This window comes from Typopeltis vanoorti, chromosome 8, assembly GCF_054136105.1.
Source record: "Typopeltis vanoorti isolate ZY-2024b chromosome 8, IOZ_Tvanoo_1.0, whole genome shotgun sequence".
Classification (NCBI taxonomy): Eukaryota; Metazoa; Arthropoda; class Arachnida; order Uropygi; family Thelyphonidae; genus Typopeltis; species Typopeltis vanoorti.
Genome location: NC_143556.1, coordinates 121,062,837 through 121,088,237, shown reverse-complemented (window position 1 = coordinate 121,088,237; position 25,401 = coordinate 121,062,837). Strand labels below are relative to the sequence as shown.

At 37.6% G+C, this 25,401-nt stretch overlaps 1 protein-coding gene across 1 annotated transcript in view; it reads right to left on the bottom strand.

The window, feature by feature from the left end:
- Cubn (Cubilin) overlaps window positions 1-25,401 on the bottom strand; it is a 2,223,842-nt gene that overhangs the window by 1,778,945 nt on the left and 419,496 nt on the right. Inside the window, exon 14 of the mRNA XM_090396294.1 lies at window positions 21,897-22,083. Coding sequence (XP_090252420.1) covers window positions 21,897-22,083 — 187 coding nt within the window. The remainder of the gene's footprint in view (window positions 1-21,896; window positions 22,084-25,401) is intronic.

The following is a 25,401-nucleotide window of genomic DNA, read 5'->3' as shown; positions in this document are numbered from 1 at the left end:
GATTATTCTTGGAATCAGCCTCAGCTCTAAAAAACTTCCCAAACCTCAGCAAATTTGAGTGTAAATCATCTGAAAATCCTACATCGTCTGTAAATCCTGCTCTAATGACTAAACATGGAATGTTTTCAAGCCACTTCAGGAAGGCAATGGCCCCACAACGAGTGACGAAATTAATCTCCCAACTAAAAGCATTCATAAACATTAATATCTATAGCAGGATTTGAATCTAAAAAAACCTTGGCTGGAGAGCAAGTATGTTAATCTCTCAGCAAACTACGAGAAGCTTTTGCAAAAGTTTCTCATAGTTAACCATGGTTGGCTGAGTAGTTAGCGTATCCACTCTCCAGTCAAAAGGCTGGAAGTTCAAATCCTGCGTGGGCATGGATGTTTGTGATTGTCTGTAAAAATACTAGTAGTGATTGTGGGCAGTAGATGCCATGTAGATGATGATATAGATGACGTCTACATCGATGTAGATGACGTTTTGGTGTAGATGACGATGATCCCTCCTGGTGCCGATACTTTTCTCGATTTACATCGCGGACATCTCGCATAACCCGATGTCATCTATCATTGCTCTCTATGCTGATGATACAGCAATACCAGCCAGATGTCTTAAAATCTAGCTTTAATTATTCAGTTATTTATTGGGTTCCATTCCATCAGACTTTTCCTTGCCTTCTCACTTACAATCACTGCAACTCCTTTCTCATGTCTTTTATCATCTACCGAATACAATATGCAATAGTTCGCTGTGGTTAGTGGATTGTGTGGTGAAGACAGATAGCAAAATATGCGTTCTCTGTGATGGCAGGATAAAGACCAAGATATAGGTGGACTGATGCAGTAAAAGTGCCTTAGAAGATAGAAATATAAGATCTGATAATGTTGGAGTCTTGATAAGTAACAGATTGATTTGGAAGAAAATTGTAGATAGGAAGTTAGTAATGATATAAGTTTTTCATGTAGCACTATCATATCAGGAATTTGATGATGATGATAAGCTGGTAAACAAACTGGAGAGGATGGTGTTATATAGCAGTTCAATTCACTGACATTTTCTGTCTCTCTCTGACAGATATAGATATATGGATGTACAAAGTAGTGGTATCTCAGAAGAGAAGAGTTACTACTGGTGTGCCTTGGTGGATATATATGTCGAACTCAATGTACACGCATTATATTAGGTCAGGTTTATCTGGAGTTCTGTAACTGTTTACAGATGATGCAAAGATGCAGAAAACTATGAGGAGCAAAGAAATGATAATAATGCTGTGGCCTTATGGGAAGATCTAAATAGCTTCTGTGAGTTGGCAAGGGAGGGGAGCTGACAGTTCAATGTTGCAAATTGCAGTGTTTGAAAGTTAGCAGGCAAGGATACACAGTATTCAGTTAGTGGAGAATTTTTGAATGAGATCAAGAAGCAAAGGTTCTGGTATGGGTGATGAACAGAAACGTAAAGTTTAGAGATCGCAGAACTAAAATTGCAAGCACATTACAATAGATTATGGCAATAATGTGAAGGATACTGACGTGTAGAAGTAGAGTGTTTAATTTTGGTTCCATTATACGAAAGTGGTCCAAAAAGTTCTCGGCCTAACAATGAAAAAACGAACTTATAATTTCAAAATTATTTTTATTTTTCAACATAATCTTCCGTAACACTAATACATTTATGCCAGCGATGCTCCAGTAGCATTGTCCCACCCCTGTAGTGGTTCTCATTAAGATCTGCAAAAATACTCCTCTACAGCTGCAATCACCTCTTGATTCGAAGAAAAAGAGTGAGCAAAAACTGGGGAATAGGGTGGATGTTCTAACAATTCACAGTGCAACTTCCTTAATTTTCCCATTGCCAAAACACCTTTGTGGGCAGGTGCATTGTCCTGATGAAAAATTATTTTTTCTTCTGCAAACCGAGTCTTTTCTCACGAATTATTTCATCTCGTCTGGTTAAAAGATTGGAATAATATTCCCGGGTTGTTTTTTCACCCTTTTCAAGATAATTAATAAACAAAATGCCTTTAGCATCCCAAAACACTGATGCCATGACCTTTCCTGCTGATTGAACTGACTTTGTCTTCTTTGGCACTGAACAACCAGCTTTGTCCACTGTTTTGACTGCTGTTTGTATTCTGGTGTGTAATGGTGAATCCAAGCCTCATCCATAGTAATAAATCAAAGCACAAAATCAGTTTTCTTCTTGTTAAAACACTCCAAGCACTGTTCAGAGATTTTCATGTGAGTGCGTTTTTTTTTTTTATCTGCTGTGAGCAAGCGTGGCACCCATCTTGCGCAAAGCTTCTTCATTTGTAATTTTTCATGCAAAATATATCCTACGCGTCTCAGCAATTTCAGCAATTTCACGCACTTTGACTCGTCGGTCATTCAATACCATATTGTGCACTTGATCAGTGATTTCTGGTGTTGTTACACTTTTTGGATGTCCTTCATGTGGTTCATCTTCAAGGCTGGTATGGCCACATTTAAACTCGGCAGCCAATTTCTTAATTGTTGGAAACGAAGAAGAAGAGTGCCCGTAAACTTTTATGAACTTCGAATAAATTTCTTCTGACATTAAACCTTCTTTTACAAAGAATTGTATAACCGCACAATACTCAATTTTATTCATTTCAAGGGATACAGACAACACTTTTGCTTCAGACAGCTGTATAAAGCAAACTAATTGATAGAATGACTTACAATTTCACATGAATGCTTATGGAAGATGTACCAACTTAGAAAAAAAAATCTTGCTGATAGTGTTCCCATCTATGGTCGAGGCTGAGAATTTTTCAGACCATCAGAATGGTGATATACTTGAAAAGATCCTGAGATGAGTGACTAAGCTGATGTGAGATCTCTCAAACATTGGGTATGAAAACAGACCGAGGAAATGCCATTTACAGAGCTTCATGAATAGGAAGTGGGATGACAAGACAGAGACATAAAAGTTAGTAAGGAGTAATTTCTGGTTAAATGCAGAAGAGATTTTTCATAGAATAGAGGGAATAAGAAGCCATCCCTGGAAATTGTAAAGAGTTTCCAATGAAGAAAGAAAATGGGTAGAATGCATTGCCTGAGAGTGTGGAGTGCTAGAAATAGTGACTGAGTTTAGGGCATGATTCAACAATCTTTGTACGAGACAGTGAGGATCTCTCACAATGGATCAATGGATCTTTTGACCAAAATGAAGATTAATGTTAACAGTAAAGCCAACATTGAGGGAGAAAAAAAAAAAAAAAAAAAAAAATATATATATATATATATATATATATATATATATATTCGCCATTCACTGTGATAATGAATCACAATCATGACCTAAGTGACGACGTGTGGTGTGACAGATGGTAGAGCGTTTATAGACAACAAAAATCCAATAAACAGCAAACATCCACTTTCTGTCTGAATGCAGAGAGATCCATTTTAAATAATTCTGACTGATCTTTGTACATAAAGTTATGTTTAACTTAAAAAAATATATTATTATTATTATTATTATGCAGTCATACCCATGGAGCCAGAAGACTCATTGTAGGAGATCAATTATTCACACAATATCTAACATACCTCTCCTTAAAATCATTCACTTCTGGTAGAAAGGTTATTCATGAACTTATTTTTAACGGTATTAACAACACCAAACAATTTTTATCAAAAGATGTTTTATTAACTGCTTATAATTCGCTGAATTTCAATCAGCATCATCATCAGAGCACAACACAGCTTGTATATGTAACAGTAAGGGAAATAATAAAATTGTAATGGACATAAGATCTAAAGTCCTATTTTGGTGCCCTCTAATGTAAAAAAAAAAACCATTACAGCTATGGGGAGCTGCTCTTAAGATAACAGTTTCCCAAATTTTTGGCAAATTAATGCAACCATATTTGTTCAGCTCTAGGAGAATTCTTTAAAGCCATGCTGACTCAAAAGATAATATCTTTCAGATCTACAACAACTAAATAGCACATTCATTTTCTTCCATCAAATCTTGTGTCAAGGGGTGTCCAAAGCATGGTTTGCCAGCCCAGACTTGCCATAATAATAGTAGCGAATGTATTTTTTATGTTCTTCCAGGCAGATGTTAACTGATCTTCCTGTTTGCCATAGTAGGCCAAGTCAGAGTCACACAGAACTTCATACACTCCAGGGTGTGGTAGAGGATAAAGTTCATCCTTGGGCAAGCAGATCAGAGTTGCTAGTTTAACATGAGGTTTGAATGGGGTGCGAAGATATGTTATTATTATTATTATTACTACCCCAAGACCTCATGGAGTCAAAGACTCATCTGGGAGGTCCTTTTATCACACAATAAGCTCATCATACCGTGCCTTGAACACATTCAAACTCCTTGCAGACACCACACTCTCTCAGGCAAGGCATTCCAATCATTCACAACTCTGCACAAAAAAACCTGCTTCTCACTCCCCTACTCACACCCTCTTTATACAGTTTCCAGGTATGACCGCTGGTTCTCCCCCGACCTCCCACTATTTACTGTAGAACCTCTCCAGCATTGATCCTATAATAATCCCTTACCAACTTGTAGGTCTCTATCATATCTCCCCTCTTCCTCCTGTCCACCAGACTCTGCAAGTTGTATCTTCTCAATCTTTCCTCACACTCGACATTGCAGAGGTCAGAAACTACCTTAGTCAATCGCCTTTGGACCCTTTTCAACATCTCTTCATCATTCTGAAAATCAGGTGACCAAATCTGGGCACAACAGTCCATGTGTGGCTCAATCAAAGCCTTATACAATGGAACAAGAATCTCCTACTTCTACACGTCAATGTCCTCCGCATCATTCCCAGAAGCCGTTGTGTTGTCTTCACAATTTTGGCTATATGTCCCCTAAATTTCAGATCCTTATCCACTATCACCCCCAGATCTATTATTTCTTCCACTTCCAACAATATATTCTCACCAAGCATAAATTCTGCATCCCATCTTTGTTTTCCAAATTTTAAAACCTTACATTTTGCAACATTGAACTCACATCCCTATTTCCGTGCCCAATCACTCGATTTATTCAAGTCTTCTTGCAAGACCACAACATCTTCACTACTCATTATGGTTTGTCCCAACTTTGCATCATCTGCAAACAACTGAATATCTCCATACAAATCTTTGCCAATATCATTAATATACAAGTTAAACAGCAATGGACCTAAAACAGACCCCTGAGGCACTCCACTAGTGACTTTCCTTTTCCTGGATATCGTATACACAACTTGTTGATACCTATCAGATAGCCAGTCTCCAATCCAATGCACTAATCTAATATCCAACCCCATCTGTTCTAGTTTGACTGTCAACTTATCATGAGGTACTCAATCAAAAGCATTTGCAAAATCTAAATATATTACTCTGTATCCTTCTCCTCTGTCCAAGGAAGCAGTCACTTTATTGTAATAAGTAAGTAGATTACTAAAACATGACCTATCTTTAGCAAATCCATGCTGTCCATCAAAGATTATACCATTGTTGTCAACCCAACTCTGGATCCTAGTTCTCACAAGCTTCTCCAACAACTTAACCACAACACTTGACACACAGATAGACCTATAGTTTGATGCTCGAGTTCAATCACCTCCTTTATGAAGTGGCACAATTTTGCACTCCTTAGGGAGTTGATCGAGTGCAAGACTCCTTAGGGACCTTGATCGAGTGCAAGTCTTGCACTCGATCAAGGTCCCTGACATATCGGCAGGTTGAATAGGTCGATAACTCCCCCAACCCCCACCACCCAACTGGCCATGACAATGTATAGACGTCAAGGTTACCATGGATATGAAGTGCATATTAAAATTGTAATACCATTGATATTACATTGAAGTATATGATGGATACAAAGTGTATGCGGAGTTATGTATTTTATCCATATGGCCAGTTAGGTGGTTTACACAACTATGTAATGCCGCATATACACTTTTTTTTTTTTTTTTTTGATACAAATCACTGTATCAAATAATTTATAATTTTTATAATAAAAGTGCAACTTTGACTATTATAAATTAAGAAATTATTTTGCCATAAATATTGTATCTGCCTCTAAAAGAAATATCAGTATTTCTGATGAGGATGTCTGCTAATCGACAATTGAAAACGAAAAAGACATCACTGATGTATTTTGGACTGCAGCTTGAGGCACTTTTGTATGACTTATGCAGAAGAAGAGCATACTACAAGGAAGTGGCATTTCTTAGTATCCCTTACTAAGGGATACTAAGGAATGCTAAGGGATTTTGTGGTATGCAATGCTAGCAGTATGTATGCATCCCAACAATTAGGCATGTGGTAGGTGAGAGATTCGGGAGAGCATATATGGAAAACATAGAAAATATAAGAACTTTGTGATTTAGACATTAGTATAATGGACCTCAATAGAGCTACATTAGAAAATAGAAAATACCAACTGAGAGAGACGAGTAGTGTGATTGAAGGCAGTGTGATTAAAGAAGATAACGAGCAGAGTGAAAGAATAAAAGTTGAGAGTATGGTAAGTTTGAAAAATTGTGAAGTTTTCAAAAATGGCGTTAATTGGGAGGAAAAATGGTGAGCAAGTGTAGATAGCCTGCCAAAAGAGAGATAGATACACTGAAAGAAGAAGCAGAATATCTTGGGAATGAATTGAGAAATGTAAAAGATGAGATGAGGCAACTGGAAACAATGAAAACAAAGCAAATCAGAGTGGGAATAAGAGAGAGTTATGGGAATGATAGAAGAGGAGAGAACAGGAAAATCAGTAAAAGAGATGGAATGAGAAAAATGCAAAAGTGCTGAAACCAAGGATAGAGCGATACGACAGGATAACAGGTAAGTATAGGACCAAAGTAAGAAAGTATTAGAGGAGAGAGAGTAAAGGATGCAGGTGAAAAGGATGAAACAGAGTGGTAAGAGGTGTTATGTATGGAGACCTGATGATCTGTGGTGTGCAAGATAGAATGCCTGAGGAGTGTTGGCATGAAGGAGCAATAGTTATTGTGACTATGGTAATTAAGCAATGTGAAAAGATGGATAAGATGGTTGTGATGGTGGGCACAAATGAGTTCAGAGGCAGTGTGAATCAGGTGGGAAGAGATCTGAGGTTCATGCTTAAGGTTGTATGGAATAAGACTCAGAGAGAGAGAAGATACTCAGAGAGCTAGGGAAGGAGAGAATCAACAACGAATGGTATAATAGCCGGAATGTGATGAAAGAAATACTTGGAATACATTGATGCTCGGAGAACATTTAAGAACAGAGAGGAACTAAATGGGAGAGCAAGAGAGAGATGGCTTGTATTTGAATGAGGAAGTATGCAGAGATCTGGAGAGAATGCCATTCTCTGAACAAATCAGCATGTCAATGCAGAGAAACTAGAATTATCAGGGAAGATGGTAGTAGGGGTGTCCTCTTGTGGGAAAACATGCTTGGAAAAAAGAGGAAATTCATCAGGAAATGCTGAATCCAGTGGAGTCAGCAGAAGTAGCAGGGGACAGCATTTTTCCACAGGATAGGAAGTGAAAACATAGAGGTGGAGTACTGCTTATGATAAGTGATGAATTATATCCTCTCAGAGTACAGGATTTGGAGAGCAATGACACTAATAGTTTTGAAAGCATATGGTGTGAGGTAAAGGTGGAGAGGACAGGATATCTAGTGGGGTGTAGCTATAAGTCAGGGAGCATAGAGCATGAGGAGCAGAATATGTTTAGGCAATTGAGCTTGGCAAATGCAAAAAGAATAATTGTTATGGGAGATTTTAACCAAATAAGTATAAATTGAGAAGAGCAACCTGCATGTAGTAATAAGGGAATGGAAGGTCTATAATTTTTGAGGGACAAATGTCTTAGGCAACATGTAGTAGAAGGAATATGATGTTCAAGGGTTTTAGATTTGGTCATAGTATCAGAAGAGCTGATGATGATAGTTGGAAAGAGTGACCATGTAGTTTTAACTTGGAAGATGAATAGACATGCAGGAGTATCAAAGAGAAAGGAATGTATGTTGAATTATAATTCAAGTGATTATAATAGTCTTGGATATCAACTTGAGGCAGTTCAATGGAGGAAGGAATTGGAAGGGCAAGATTATCATTAGCACTTGGGAAATTGTGAAGTAATATTTACTAGCAGCAATTGCAAGCTGTATTCCACAAGTGAAGAAGAGGACACAATTTGGTGTAAAGTGGATGCCAAAAAACTTCAAACAGGAATTATGGTTAAAAAAAGAGGTTATGGAAGAGTTATAAGGAGAGGAGTGGAGGTTAGGTGGATGAAGAATATAACACTCAATCCAGGAGAGTGACTAGTGTTGTATGGAAGGTAAAACTGGAATATGAGAAGAGACTAGCCCTGAGATCCAAAGAAATCCTATGGAATTTTTTAGCTATATGGCCAATAGGAGGAAAAATGATTGCAGAAATATGACAGTTGGATAAAAATGATAACAGAGTGATTGATGCAGAGGACATAGTGGAGTTGTTCAATGAACACTTTATTGAGGTATTTCATCCTGAAGAAGTAGGTTTTAATACTAGAGGGATAGGGCAGTTGTAAGGTTTAGAAGTGAAAGAAGAGTGTGTGTGTGTTTCAAATACCGAGTACTCTGGATGTCAATAAAGCAACAGAACTGGACAGAATTTTGCCATCCTGGAGAAATTTGTGAGGAACCATCTATGCATAGAGCAGATGAGGTAATGTTATCTGTGAGAGTCAACATGGATTTGTTAAGGAGTGCTCTTATTTTAGTAATGTGACTGTCTTTAATAACAAAGTGACAAGAGCGATTTTGAATTTTGCAAAGGCATTTGTCAGGCATTTGTTAAGTTTCAGCACATTAGGTTATTGAACAGGATTCGGAATTAGCTATCTAAATAGAATCAGAGAGAGATGTGTGTAGCAGAGTGATATCAAGGAGGCAGAAGGTTACACGTGGGATCATAAAGAGCTATGTACTGGGACCTGTATTGTTTAACTTTCATATATCAATGACTTGTCCATGGACTGTAGGGAGAATACTCAGTTGTCTGCAGATGATGTGAAGCTGGTCAGGGTTATTAGTAATAGTGCAGATGTGGTAGTCCTATAAGAGGATTTGAATAACCTGACAGATGGGAAAATGAATGCGGGTTTTAGTTTAATACAGCTAAATGTAAAGTCTTGAAATTTGGGATACGCCGATGGGATGGTGAAGACTCTGTTGGAGGAACTGTCCTGGAGTAAATCATGAAGGGAATCTTGGGGTGATTATTGATAGCAACCTGAAATTCAAGGAACATATTGCAGAGGTGGTGAAGGTAATCCAGAGGATTGCTGCAAAACTGAGAAGGATGCTGACCGGCAGAGATAAAAGAGTTGCAATCCCATTGTATAAAGCCCTGATCAGACCACACTTGGACTATTGTTCTCAAATTTGGTCCCCATGTTTTGAAGTGAATAATTAAACTATGGAAAGAGTGCACAGGCAGATAACAAGGATAGTTTCAGGACTGTACAATGTTACTTATGAAAACAGACTGAGGAAATGTGTATAATTATTATTATTATTAAGAGAGACCTCCAGGAAGTCAGAGCCTCATCGAGGGAGGCCGCATACTACACAAACACCAGCTATCATACTTATTCTTTAATTCATTCACATTGCTTGCACTCACAACATCCAAGGGCAATCCATTCCAATCACGCACCACCCTCTGAGAGAAAAATCTAGTCCTCACCCCCTTTTTAGCAGCCTTTGTTCTCAGCTTCCAAAAATGCCCTCTCATCCTTTCCTCACCCTCTGTAAATTGAAAAATTTCATCAATTGAAATCCTGTATGATCCTTTCACAAGTTTGTAAGTCGCAATCACATCTCCCCTCTTTCTCCTGTTTGCTAGTGTCTGCAGTCTACAAATTCTCTCTCTCTCTTCATAATCAGTATTCCACAATCCTGATATCAGTTTTGACACTCTCCTTTGTACTCTCTCCAACATATCAGAATCACAACAGAAACCAGTTGACCAGACCTGTGCACAATATTCCAAGTGAGGTCTTCTCAAGCCCTTGAAAAGAGACAAAATAACATCCTTATTTTTATATGTGAGTATTCATTTCAGCATTGCAATCATCTTTTGTTGCATTTGCAATCTCTGCCACATGACCCCTGGACTTCAACTTCCTATCTATTATCTTCAAGATCCCTAGCCTCATCAGTTTCTTCTAGCCTAATCCCACCAATATAATACAATATTGGATATTTAATCACTCCAAAGTGAATAACTTTACATTTACTCATTTTCCCATTCTCACAATTACAGCTTATTCAAATCATTTTGCAAGTACTGCATATCTGCAGCATTCCTGATTATCCTACCTGTCTTTGCATCATCAGCAAATATCTGTATGTCGCTTGTCAAATCCTTCACAATATCATTAATGTTCAGATTTAATAACAGTGGACCAACCACCGATCCTTGTGGTACACCACCTGTTACCTTAAATCTTGTAGACTCACATCCCCCGCATACCACTTTTTGATATCTGTCAGTCAGCCATCCTCTAATCCATGCTAATATTATCATCCTTTTCCCACCCTCTGTAAATTGAAAACTTTCATCAACTGAAATTCTGTATAACCCTTTCATAAGTATGCCCCTTTCACTAACCCAAACCCATTTTCTCCAATTCATGAAAGCATCTACCATGCTGTAGTCTGTCAAAAGCTTTAGCAAAATCCAAAAATATCATGGTGTATCAATTATCCTTGTCCGGTTCAATGGTAACATTGTTACAGAATGTGAGCAAGTTGCTAAAACATGACCTTCCCTTAGTAAACCCATGTTGTTCATTAGAAAGTAGAGATTCACAGTCAGTTCATTTATGAATGCAAGCCATAACCAATTTTTCCAAAATCTTCACTACCACTCCTGAGATACTAATTGGTCGATAGTTGGATACATTCAGTGGTGAGCTATAAGGGGCTTGCCCGAGCCCTTTGTTAATTTTTTCTCAAATTTGCGTGCCCCTTTTTCTTCTTGTTTACTTTTTTATTTTTTCAAAAAAAAAAAAAAAGAAGAAGAAAAAAACATAATTTTTTGAAATATATTAAGCGAAAAACTCATACGGAAACCTAACAAAGTGATTTTATTAAATAAAATATTATAGTTCCTGTTACTACCATTTTACAAATAAGAATTCATTTTTGGTAACTGCATATAAATGAATAGGACTATAAAATAATGTTCCTTTATTGGTACCATTGATTATTGCTTGAAGTATAAAAACAAAAGAGAAATATAATGTACTTCAATATTATTGTGTTTAGACAATATTTATTTATTATTTATAGATTGTTTGTCATAAAAATTTCTAGTGCAAACAAAAGAAATTTTTTTTGTTTACACAAAATGCAGACTATTTCATATGTGTGATTATTATTACTATTATTAGATGCCTCCAGGGAGTCAATAGACTCATAGAAGGAGGACACCTGCTCTACAAGTGTCTCCACCAACTGACTGAAACTACACCAGTGCCATCTACCACCGTCCACCAGGAAACAAAGAAAGATAAATGAAAGTGAAAGTGAGAAGAATGATAGCGAAACTTGGACGTATGTTGGACCAAAACTACGGAAACAAAGAAGGATGAATGAGAGTGAAAGTGAGAAGAGGGGGGTCAAGAGTTAGAAAGTTAGAAAGATTTAATGATAGAGAGAACGTGTCGCGAGATTCGGAAGCTGAATTGGATGGGATGAGGTAAGAAATGAAATGGATACGGAATGAAATTAAGAAAATTCAGGTCAAAACTATTAAAATAAATCATGACGGCATGAAAGAGTTAACGAAAAATGAGCGAGTGGCGTTGTATGGTGACTCCATTATTAAAGGAGTGCTAGAGGATAGAATGCACACGGTATGTTTTCCAGGCAGTAAAATGAGTACAGCGATTGAGGCATTTGATATGAGGCGGGAGCGAGCAAAAGAGTTAATAGTATTAATTGGTACAAATGATTTGAGAGAGGACAAAGAGCGTGACAGAATGGATACCAGAAGGCTGCTTGGAAGGATAAAAGAGAATAGTGTGACAGGAAAGGTAGTCAGTGTGTTGCCTAGGTATGACTGTGGTGAAATTATGTGGAGAGCAAGCATTATGAATGATATTCTGGTTGAAATGTGTGAGGAGATGGGAGTATAGTTTGTTAATGTGTGGAATGAGTTTGAAGGACGAGGTGAGCTGTATGGGAGCGATGAACTGCATTTGAGTGGTTACGGCGTGAGTCGCTTGGAGAGACTACTGCTGGAAGGTAGAGAAGTGAATAGAGAGAATGAATCAGATCGAGAGGGGAGTGATGTGGAAGAGCAGGAGAGTAAGACAGGAGCGATTGAATGTTGAAAGTGGATATGAATGGGGAAGTGAGTGGTATGAGTATAGAAAATGGTAGAATGGGTGTGCAAGAGGAGCATGGAAACGGGGAGGCTCAGGGTGGACAGTGGTACACAACATGAGAAAGGTGGATGCTCCATGAAGAGGTGAGAACATGTGTAGGCAGGAAAGGAATGGGATGACCAGGGATCAAGGGAAAACAGTTGGAATTGAAAAGGGCTCTAAAATGAAGAAGCTGAAAGGGAAATGGCCCCATTCCAGCATGGTGAGATCACATCGAGTGATTGGTATCAGTGGAACTAGCTGTAGATCCAGAAATGAACTGTTGTGTTTGAATACCAATGCTAGAAGTATAAGAAACAAGGCAGATGAAATGGTTGCACTAATTGCGTCTGTTCATCCAAAGATTGTCGAAATAAGTGAGACATGGTTAGAAGAGGATGACATCCTGACAGGAATAGAGATGGAAGGCTATGATGTGTTTCGTGAGGATAGAAGGGGTAAAAAGGGAGGGGGAGTGCTACTGATGATAGAGAAAGTGTTATGTCCATACAAAGTAGAGATGCAAGAGGGAAATAGTGCCAGTGGTTTTGAGGCAGTATAGTGTGAGATATGGGTGAATGCAATCAAATACTCGCTAGGATGTTGTTATAGACCAGGTAATGTGGATGGTGGTGATAGTGAAATGTATAGTCAAATTAGCCAAGCAAATAAGAAAAGGGTGATCATTATGGGTGATTTTAATTATGGCAATATAGACTGGAATGATGAGATTGCAACTGGAAGTAAAGAAAATGAGTTTCCTTGAGTTTTTGGGGTCTAACTACCTCAGACAGTATGAACAGAGAGCACAAGAGGATTAAGGGTCTTGGATTTGGTCATCTCATCAGAGGATGTAATTATAAATGAGGTGTCAAATCATCCACCAATTGGTGAGAGTGACCATAAAGTGATTACCTGGGTGGTTGCCAGCAGTGCGAGGACCCATGTGAGAAAAGAGTATATGTGGAACTACAAGGAGGGGTGATTATGAAGAACTCAGGAGACAGCTTGTGGGTGTAGCATGGAATGAGGAGTTAGCTGGAAAAGAGATCAATGCAGCTTGGGGGATTTTCAAAAACTATCTAGCAGATGCAATGTCTAAATGTATTCCAAGGGTGGGAAGGTTAAATAAGGTAGGTGTGAGATTGATGAATAAAGAGAACAAGCATGCGATACAGAGAAAAAGGGCATTGTGCAGGCAGCATAAGAGAAGTTGAAATAACCAATTTCATGAGGTCCACAAAGACCAGGCAAGGAGGGTGACTTGGTTGGTGAGAGTAGCTAAAGAGAGAGGTATGAACACCAGTTAGCTAATGAAGCCAAAAAGAATCCTAGGGAGTTCTTTCGATATGTAGCCAGCAAAAGAAAGAATGATTATGGAAGGATGACACTGATAGGAGAAAATGGTATAAAGAAAGCAGTTGCAGAATGTGTGGTGGAGATAATGAGCAGTTCATAAAGATCTTTCAATCTTGTGAATGTGACTTCATTGAGATATTGAGAGCAGTTGATGATGAGGAGAAGAGACTGACTGTAAGTGAGCAAGAGGTGTTTGGGGAGTTCATTCAGCACATTCTACCAATGGGCTGCCAGATGTGGTTGTGAATGATTTTAAGAAGTATGACAGGTATTGTGTGAATAATGGTTAGTATGTTGGGCCAGCCTGGCTGGCCGAATGGTTAGTGTGTCCACTTTCCAGCCAAAAGCTGCGGGTTCAGATCCCGCCGTGGGAATGGATGTTTGTGATTGTCTTTGAAAATACTAGTGGTGGTGGTGGTGGTGGTCAGCAGTAGATGGCGTTGGTGTAGTTGTGATCAGTTGGTGAATTGAGCGGTGGAGACAGTTTAAGAGCAGGTGCCCTCCCTTGATGAGTCTTTGGACTCCCTGGAGGTGTCTAATAATAATAATAATAATAATAATAATAATAATGTCAATGTTGTGTCTCCTACAATGAGTCTTTTGACTCCATGGAGGCACCTTATAATAATAATAATAAAATCCTTGAGGACTTTTAATGCTATTAATTAAGGGAAGGACCACTACCCAGACTGGTTTAGACTTTTATTGAGGTGCTGTTTAAGTAAAGACCTCTCTAAAAATTAGCGGTTCCCCAGATCACCCCCTACGAGTGACCAAAGGATCGTCCAACTCAGTGGTGGTTCCACTCAGTGACAGGCTCACCCCACCAGCAAGCAGAACCATAATCTCAGCAGTGGCCCCACTCAGAGACAGGCAAAAACCTACCCCGAAGCAGAGCCTCTCACATCTCAACAAAAGCAACCACTTATGTGCAAAAGCACATCAGTGGGAGTCAGACCCAAAGGTGGTGATACCAAGGTGGAAGTAATGGAGAAGCCATATTTACCTATACGAGTTGTCAATAGGTGTCATACCTTGTTATTAAATTTCTCTGGATTAGAGAAAGATGTTGAAAGTTTTTTCACTTGGTTAGACTATAAATTATATATTTAGTTTAATCCTTTAATTGGATTTAATCCTTTTTTCAAGTTACTTGGATAAAGGATTAAACTAAATATATAATTTATAGTCTAACCAAGTGAAAAAACTTCCATCTTTCTCTAATCCAGAGTAATTTAATAATAAGGTGTGACACCTATTGACAACTCGTATAGGTAAATATGGCTTCTCCATTACTTCCACCTTGGTATCACCACCTCTGGATCTCGCTCCCACTGACGAGATCCCTAATGGTCAAAACTGAATGGAAATGCTTTGATGGATAGCAATGCTGTAGCCAATGAAGTTCTAATTGAAGCTCGGCTGTTAGCCAGGTAGAGGGGTAATGGATGGCAGTGCTGTAGTCCATGAAGTTAACTGAGGCACGGCTCTTGCTGTTATACCTCAGAAGAAATATGAGCGGTTCTGCTCGGTGGTGGGGTGAGCCTGCCACTGAGACCCAAATGCCGAGTATGCTGTTTGCTTATTTCAATTCACATTCTTCTCAATGACAAGGTGGGTCTGTTACTTTGGGGAACAACACTGAGTTTTGATCCTTTTGGTCACTCATTGTTGGGGATCTCATGAGTTTTTGGAGAGGTAACCTCGCACTTAATACAGGGAAACTAGTCTGGGTAGTGACCCCTCCCTTAATGCATAGCATTATACATGTCTGCAAGGAGATTTGCTTTGCATTATGGGATATACTAAGGTAAGCGATGAGAACTTATACCACCTTTATCACGAGTTGTCCTAGTCCTGAAGATACTTTAGGTGCAAACTTTGTTTGCTTACACTTGAATAAAGGATTAAACTAAATATATAATTTATGAAAACTGATAGCCTTCGGCTATATGATGATATAAAAGAGCTGAGGCCTTTTCTCTATCTCTCATGCTATCTATTTGTCTTTTTTTCTTCTAATACTATGAGGCTTTCTTGCACCCCTATACTAACTACTCCAGACCTATGATGAGCAGCCCTTTACTTTTTCACCTCAATAAAGGTCGAAACTGGTCTGGGTAGTGACCCTTCCCATAATGCATAACATTATACATGTCCACAAGGAGATATGCTTTGCATTATGGGATACTAAGGAAAGTTATATGAAGTCTTAGCTTCCTTATACGAGTTGTCCCAGTCCTGAAAATACTTCAGACACAAACTTTGTTTGCTCACATTGGATAGAGGATTAAACCAAGTATATAATTTCTTGATATCTTTAATTTATGCTTTGCATTCTACTGATGACACCAAATTGCCAGATCTCAAGATACAGACATAGGACTCAGTTGTGATAGTAGATGAGGAAATGAAATTCGAAGAGTACTGCAAAATTGTACAGATCATGCAGCAAAATATTTTAATACTGAGTAAGATAAGACAAAAAGAAATTACTCTAGAAAGGATTCAATGACTGATTAAGGTATCTGTGAAGTTAGTTACAAGTATAATGAAAGGATTTAACTGAACCTAGTATACATGAATGAAAACAATGATAAGAGACAAGAGTTTAAGTTGGTACGGTAGATGGAAAGGGGATTTGACACATTAATAGGTAATTTATGGAGCAGAAGAAAGTGGTGAGCAATAACTGAAAAGTATTGCAATTTTCTTTTTTTCTTCTAAGAGCTGTGGCAAGTGCAGCATAACAACATGACAACAGTCAAGATAGGGATCCAGCAATTAATCTGCATCCCTGTCTTATCCAATTTCTCTAACATCATAACCATTGAAGAATATAACAGAAGTGCAAACCTGGCAGCAATTTCTCATGTTGAAAGGGAGAAAACACACATCTAGAAATAATAATTAACTAATTATTTCAATTCACATTCACACAAAAATTATACGAAAATAATAAATAATATTGATTTAAAGTCATATATTATTTAAGTGCCTCCACAGTGGAATTGGAAGAATGACGGTACGTTGCACCCTTCAATTAGAAAAGGCCTAAGTTCGATTCTTGTCATAACAGGAGAAATCTTTATATGGACTTTTTCGATCAAAGGTGAGTTAGTCAATCTCATACAGAGGTTGCAGGGTGTTTTTCTCCCAGAAAATGAAGTTTATCATCTCACATACAGAAAAATCAGCCCTTGAGAACACACACAATTTACAGACAGATAATACTAATTGTTGATGTGGTGGTGGTGGGCATTAATGTAGATTGCAATAATAATAATAATATTCTAGTCAGAATATTACACGTTATCAGTGACAAACTTAGTAATTACAGGGTAGAATGCAAACAATGAATTGATTTGAAATGGTGAGAACTCCATGATGTTATACATAAAACAATGGAAAGGTATAAGTGAGGAAATGCGTTATTAGTTATTAACTGTATTAAAAAAATAACCTTTAATGATGTGTGATTAGAATAAAACTCTTCCATATCTTAGATAATGAAAGGCAGCCATTACGATTTAGGTTTCAACAGAAAGAAAGGCACTTTCTTTAAATAAATGTTCAAATTTATAGTGATACAGAGGAAGCAAGTGAGTTTCACACCACAGGATACTGTGGTCTAACTAATTAAATTCATCTAGCTATAAAATTATTAGACAAATATTTTGTATTGTCAGATGCACAAAGAAATATACTAAGCATGTGCAGGAAAGCACACCAGCAAGAAGGCAAACATGGACTGAGTAAATGCAGTTCTCCCACAGAGGGCACCACCTATGGTGTCCTCTATGGGAGAACTGATAATATCTTACTAAAAGTCTCGACATAGTCTCACAGATTTTTGGTAATGTTAGGCAACAAAATTTGCAACACTGTTGGCACATATGTTTGGAATAGTTTTAGAACACCTCAACAATCAATAGCTGAGGCTCTGTTTCACCTTCGAAAAAGAAAACAGTAATTGTCTGCCCTTCTTTGGCACTCTGAGAATGTAGATAGAAAAGAATGAGAATTTTCTCATTCTTTTCTATCTACAGAAACTCTACCCACACTGGAAGGTGTATTCCATTATCCCTCCTACTGTGGTGTTATCAAAACCATATCAAATATCTGCTATGGCTACATCAATCTCCACTGAAACTGTTCAGATCCAGAATACATTTTTAACCAAAGGTTTTCCCTTTTTCAAGAGAAATTGCTCTGCCCCATATCCAGGAAATCTATAACCATCCCTTAGATCTAGAGTAGCTCAGGAAAAAAATTTCATCCATGTTTTAAAATATATAATATACGGACCTCTTTCAAACCATACCAAAAATTGGCTACTCATATCCACTTACCAAAACAATCTCCCCATCATCTAGATCAGGGCTGTCCAACCTTTGGTAATCTGTGGGCCATATTTAAAAAAAAAAAGGTTTACCAGAGGGCGACATCATAATGCATATCTAGTAATTTGGTGAGCAGCAGTGACAACCTCGATAGCTGAACAAACGAACAACACTAATAGTGCGCTCATGTTCCCCGTGAGTGGCCAAAGCATGCACATTTGAACAAAACAGTATAAGAACGTTTCTTTGACACATCTAATATTTGAAAAGCACGTGGGTATATAAACTGATGTAAACACACCATATAAAATTAACATCGTGATTATCGATTAGTGATAGAATTAAAATATCTAATACGGATTCAATTCAAATTGTTATTTTATTTTTTTCGCTCATGAAAATCAAAACCAACAGGCAGGTCACACAAAATCGCACCGAGCACACATGGCACACATAGGCAGTGCTTTGGAGAACTCTGATCTAGATCATCCTGGTACCTACAGTATTCCTTAGTCCTGCAAACTGGAAGAACAACTAATATCCACTTGAAAATCCTGGTTGGCCGAGTGGTTAGCGTATCTGCTCTCCAGCCAAGAGGGTGAGGGTTTGAATCCTGCCATGGGCATGGATGTTTGTCATTGTCTGTTAAAATACTAGTGGTGTGGTGGGTGGTAGATGGTGGATTGAGTGGAAGAGACAGAGAGTTGTAGAGCCCTCCCTTAATGAGTCTTTGGACTCCCTGGAGGTGTCACATAATAATAATAATAATAATAATAATAATAATAATAATAATAATAAGGAACCCAAACTATGTCCATTATCTAAAATACTAAAGTTCTAGAGTGGCAAACCATGCCATGCCATGAATTTAGATCACTGGATCGAATGGGAAAAGCTTCCCTTTTATACAGAGGCAGGTATAAATCTAAGAGACTATTTCTGCCACAGCACTACAACATTCTCCAAATCTAAATAAATTCAGCTGCCTTACATTACCAAAAATCTGGGAGGCCATCAACTTGAAACCTTCAGCAAAGAACCATCACTTCACTCATAGAAAGTGCCAATTAGGACTGTAGGATCAAACTTTTTTACAGCTAGTCCTCACTTACCATACTGCTAGTGTGCTTGCCTGCACCCGCACATTTCTTTGGGACCATGACAATACTGTGGTGATCAAGGCAAAATATTGGTGAAGATAACTTAATAGCTAAATATATTTAATTACTTAATTATTATTATTATTATTATTATTATTATTATTAAACAAGACTTCATGGAGTCAAAGACTCCATGAGGTCTTGTGCAGACACCACGCTCTCAGGCAAGGCATTCCAATCGCTCACAACTCTGCACGAAAAAAACCTGCCTCTCACTCCCTTACTCACACCCTCCTTATACAGTTTCCAGGGATGACCTCTGGTTCTCCCCTGATCTCCCACTATTCTCTGTAGAACTTCTCCACCATTGATCCTATAACAACCTCTTACCAACTTGTAGGTCTCTATCATATCACCCCTTTTCCTTCTCTCCACGAGATTCTGCAAATTACATCTTTTCAATCTTTCCTCATACTCAACATTCCAGAGGTCAGAAACTACCTTAGTCAGTCGCCTTTGGACCCTTTCCAACATCTCTTCATCCTTCTGAAAACCCGGTGACCAAATCTGGGCACAATAGTCCAAATGTGGCCTAATCAAAGCCTTATACATTGGAACAAGTATCTCCCTACTTCTACATGTCAGTGTCCTCCGCATCATTCCCAGAAGTCTTTGTGTTGTCTTCACAATTTTGGCGATGTGTCCCCTAAATTTTAGATCCTTATCCACTATCACCCCCAGATCTCTTATTTCCTCTACTTCCAACAATATATTCTCACCAAGCATAAATTCTGCATCCCATCTTTGTTTTCCAAATTTTAAAACCTTACATTTTGCAACATTGAACTCACATTCCCATCTGCTTGCCCAATCACTCAATTTATTCAAGTCTTCTTGCAAGGCCACAACATCTTCACTACTCTTTATGGTTCGTCCCAACTTTGCATCATCTGCAAACAACTGAATATCTCCATCCAAATCTTCACCAATATCATTAATATATAAGTTAAATAGTAATGGCCCTAAAACAGAGCCCTGAGGCACTCCACTAGTGACTTTCCTTTTCCTGGATATTGCACCCCCATACACAACTTGTTGATACCTATCAGATAGCCAGTCTCCAATCCAATGCACTAATCTAATATCCAACCCCATCTGCTCTAGTTTGACTGTCAACTTATCATGAGGTACTCTATCAAAAGCTTTTGCGAAATCCAAGTATATTACTGTGTATCCTTCTCCTCTGTCCAAGGAAGCAGTCACTTTATTGTAATAAGTAAGTAGATTACTAAAACATGACCTCCCTTTAGCAAATCCATGCTGTCCATCAAAGATTATACCATTGTTGTCAACCCAACTCTGGATCCTAGTTCTCACAAGCTTCTCCAACAACTTAACCACAACACCTGACACACAGACAGGCCTATAGTTTGATGCTTGAGTTCGATTACCTCCTTTATGAAGTGGCACAATCTTGCCCTCCTTCCACTCTTTAGGAACTTGACCAAGTGCAAGACTCGTATTAAAAAAATATGTCAAGGCAGGTGTCAACTCTCTGGCACACTCCTTCAGAATACGTGGTGATATATTATCAAGTCCCACAGCCTTATTTACATCTAGTTTACTCAACTCCCCAAACACCTCTTGCTCACTTACAGTCAGTCTCTCCTCCCCATCATCAACTGCTCTTAATCTCTCCATGAAGTCACATTCACAAGATTGAAAGATCTTTATGAATTGCTCATTAAGTATCTCCACAACACATTCTGCAACAGCTGTCTTTATACCATTTCCTCCAATCAATATCATCCTTCCATAATCATTCTTTCTTTTGCTGGCTACATATCGAAAGAACTCCCTAGGATTCTTTTTGGCTTCATTAGCTTCAGTGCAATATTCCAACTTATTGATAAATAATTAAATCTTCAAGAATTAAGCTTTGAATAACTGATTTGTATTACACACACACGATTTTCAGATATAAAATACATTTATTGTTTAACTCAAGTAAACATAACTACCAATTTCATCCACACACATGCTAAAAATGCTTCACTAAACATGTAACTAGTTTTTCCATGTCATGTTTTCATTGCTCACCAACTTTAAGCACTTCTTCATGATTGGCTTCATCTTTACAGTCATATTCCATGATACAGAGATTGGTAATTAAGGAAAGACCAAAGACTTTAAGACCACAGTGTGCAGCAGCAATTACTTCATGAGCAGTACTCATGCCTACAGCATCTGCTCCAAGTATTCTAAGTGCCCTCAACTCTGCAACTGTTTCGTAAGATGGGCCTCCTACCATAACATAAACTCCTTCTTTAACGTATTGGTCAATTCCAATCTTCACAGCCACTTTTTTAGCTATATCACGTAGTTCTACATCATAATCTATTATCCCTAGACATGTTTTTGTGCTCGAAATATCAATATGAGCAGAAATCAATGTCTAAGCATCCATACCATATCAGGCAGAAATTTGAATCTACATTAATATTAGTATAAAAAACTTGCTCTATGTACAGACACCGGGAGCAAGGAATTCATATTAATAAGATATGCTAGAACAACAATTTACATCAGCATGAAAATGAAAGCAAAATTTTGGTGTAGCCCTTACAAATAAAAAATGCTTACTGTCAAAACACAAAGAGCATTACAATTAAAATACATAAAAAAGAAAAAATTACTCTGTCTTGACTGTTCACATGTAGGACCTTCCCAATCACTTGTGCACACACAAGTGAAACTATTCTGTTGATCTATGCATGTACCTCCATTCATACAGGGAGAACTTTCACATTTATTAACAGCTATGTTGCATAACCTGCCAGTGAAACCTGAACTACACGAACAGGTGAACCCATCAGCAGAAACCTAAAATAAATAAAAAATGAACAATGATTATTGTATATAAAAATCTATTATTGTATATAAAAAATAGAACAGTAATCTGATGTATGCTGATGATACTGTACTCCTCTGTAAAGAAAAGGAGGACAAATTCTTGATAAAGTTATCAATAATATTAAAGGACTTCAACTCAATCCTAGCAAGATAAAGATTATGGTTCTCAAAGAAAATAAAAACAGAGAAGCTCTTGATAAACAAGTACCGTATATTATCGCATGTAATGCGAAAAATTTATGGTAAAAAAATACTACTTAAAATTAGGGGTTCGCATTATATGTGGATCCTAAAAAATATATAACATCTTATTAGACTTGCACACACAATATATACTACCTATGCAACTAAATCTACTTGACCCACTTGCATTCGGTGACTGAGCGCGCATCATATCTGCACATGCGCTCTCCGTTGCCGAATGATAGAACACAGTTAGGTATATCGGTTAAACCACAGTTCATTTTAAATAATATTTTTAAACAAACCTAGCCTGAAAATGAGCCAACAGAAATGTAAACATTCATCTTTTGAAGCAGGATTTAAATTGCGTGTCGTGCAGTTTGCAGAAGAACATAATAACAGTGTTGCTATGAGAGAATTTGGTGTAGCAGAGAGTAATATTAGACTTTGGCGTAAGCAAAAAGACAGTCTTGAAAAAATCCCCAAAACGAAACGTGCCCGTCGTGGAGATGTAACATCCTTTCCAGAACTCAAAGAAGAGCTAAATGAATGGATTTTGATGCAACGACAAGATGGCATTATAGTAACAAGAAATGCAATTCGTTTTCGAGCTCTACAACTCAAGAATGGTAAATTCAAGGACACACCAGGTATTTCATCTTTTCTTGCTTCACCTGGGTGGTGCAACAGATTTATGGAACGCCAAGCATTAACATTACGACACCAAACAAAAATTGCGCAGAAGTTACCAAAGCAGCTTGAAGAAAAAGTGCAGTCCTTCCATAAATTTATCATAAAATTACGGAAGTGTCACGGATATGAACTTTCCCAAATTGGCAATATGGATGAGATGCCCATGTTCTTTGATATGCCTGGAAATCGAACAGTAAACTCAGTTGGTGAAAAGGGTGTCTTCATAAAAACAACAGGACATGAAAAAACGCATTTTACCGTTGTTCTAGCATGCATGGCAGACGGAACCAAATTAAAGCCAACAGTGATATTTAAAAGGAAGAAAATTCTGAAGCATATGAAATTTCCACCAGGTGTAATTTTTCGCACCAATCAAAAAGGTTGGATGGATGAAGAAGGTGTACAATTGTGGCTGGATCAAGTATGGAACATACGTCCAGGTAGCTTGTTACGTCAACAAAGCATGCTAGTCTGGGATATGTTCCAGCCGCATTTAAAGGAGGCAAGCAAAGAGAAAGCACATGAGCTACGTACAGACCTAGCAGTCATACTGGGTGGTCTAACTTCCATTTTGCAGCCGCTTGATGTCAGCTTTAATAAGCCATTTAAAGATCACTTACATGAAAAATGGAGAGAATGGATGTCATCTGGTTTGGTGAAGATGACAAAGAGTGGGAATTTTCAGAAGCCTAAGAAGTCACCAGCTGAGTTAAAGAAGCATGGGATTCGATACCATCTGAAATGATTCAACACTCATTTCTTAAATGTGGAATAAGTATTTCAATGGATGGATCCGAAGATCATGTCATATACGAAAGCGAGGATGATGCACAACAAATTGGAGAACATGAAGACGATGACGACAACTGCTACACTGATGATGCTATCCTTACAGATGAATTTATAATTGAAATGTTTGATGACTCAAAAGATGATGAAGAATTTAAAGGATTTTGACATTTTGTTTTAAAATAAATATTTCTTTCGTTAATTCGTATTGTATTTTGACATTTTGTTCTAAAATAAATATTTATTTTGTTAATTCGTATTGTATTATTTATAATGTTATGGATCAAGATTAACAGACTGCATTATATGTGGACATGGCATTTAGGGCTATTTTTTTAAACAAAATTTCTAGTTCGCATTATACGTGATAATATACGGCATACCTTAACGGAGAAAGAATTGAGGAAGTCAACAAGTGTGGAGAGCTGAATTACTGTTCAGAAGACATCGGAAGAAGATTAGAAATGGCTAAAACAATAGTCAGAGACTTGTCTAAAATCTGGAAAGATGGATCTATCACCATGGGAATGAGGGATTTTAGATGCAGTTGTTTTTCCAAAAGCGACTTATGGATATGAGACTTGGAACCTAAAGAAGTCAGATAAGAAAACAATAGCTACTTTTGAGATGTGGTGTTTATCTGTTGAAAATATCATATCGAAAGGTGCACAAATGAATGGGTGTTAGAAAAGTTCAGCAGAACTTTAAGGCTTGTTAAGGATATTGACAGAAAAAAGTTAAAATATTTTGGACACACTGAAAGGATGGAAGGAGGACTACTCAGAACAGTAATACAAGGTAAAGTTCCTGGAAAATGAGGAAAGAATAGACCGTCAGTGAGATAAATGGTTGGTGTGTGGAGTGACTGATCTTCAGAGAGTTGAAGCCTCCAGAAAAGCACAGAACAGGACTACATGGTGATGCTTGGAGTGGCACATCACCGAGCATCGGAGTGACCATATGACATCTGTGGATGCCCAATGAACATATGGTGATGAATAAAAATTCCCTAATTATCACAATGAAGAACATGAAATGATAAAAAAGCAGTTATTGGAGTGAAGTTCCCTATAATAGTTAACTGTTTCAGATAACAATTACTTTAAATTATAAATATTGGAAAAAAGGCATTAATAAGAACAAGGCATCATTAGCCTTCTTTTGTGGTATTAACACTTCTGGAAACCAAAAACCTATGGAATTTGATGATTTCTACTGGGGTTGATATATGTTTGAAGGCTGGTTAAAAATGCTCTATTATATAGTGAAACCTGTGGGGTATCCATAACAAAAAATTCACATCTATACCCCAGTAATTAAATTATAATAATATGTAGATATTTCATCTTAAATATCTTAAGACATCATCAGTACATTTATTACAAACAATATTAGGAATTATATTCAAAGGAACAGTGCACATGCTAAAATTGGAATCCATCTATGCATACAGTAGTGTGTTTGAGAACTAACAAAATTTGGTTGTAAATTAAAATTAAATTAACATATATGTGATAAATTTATTTTATCTCTTCCCAAAACTAAAACTCTTCCACGGTGGTCAATGTTTTTCTTCGAATCAAGAGGCGATTGCAGCTGTAGAGGGGTATTTTGCAGATCTTA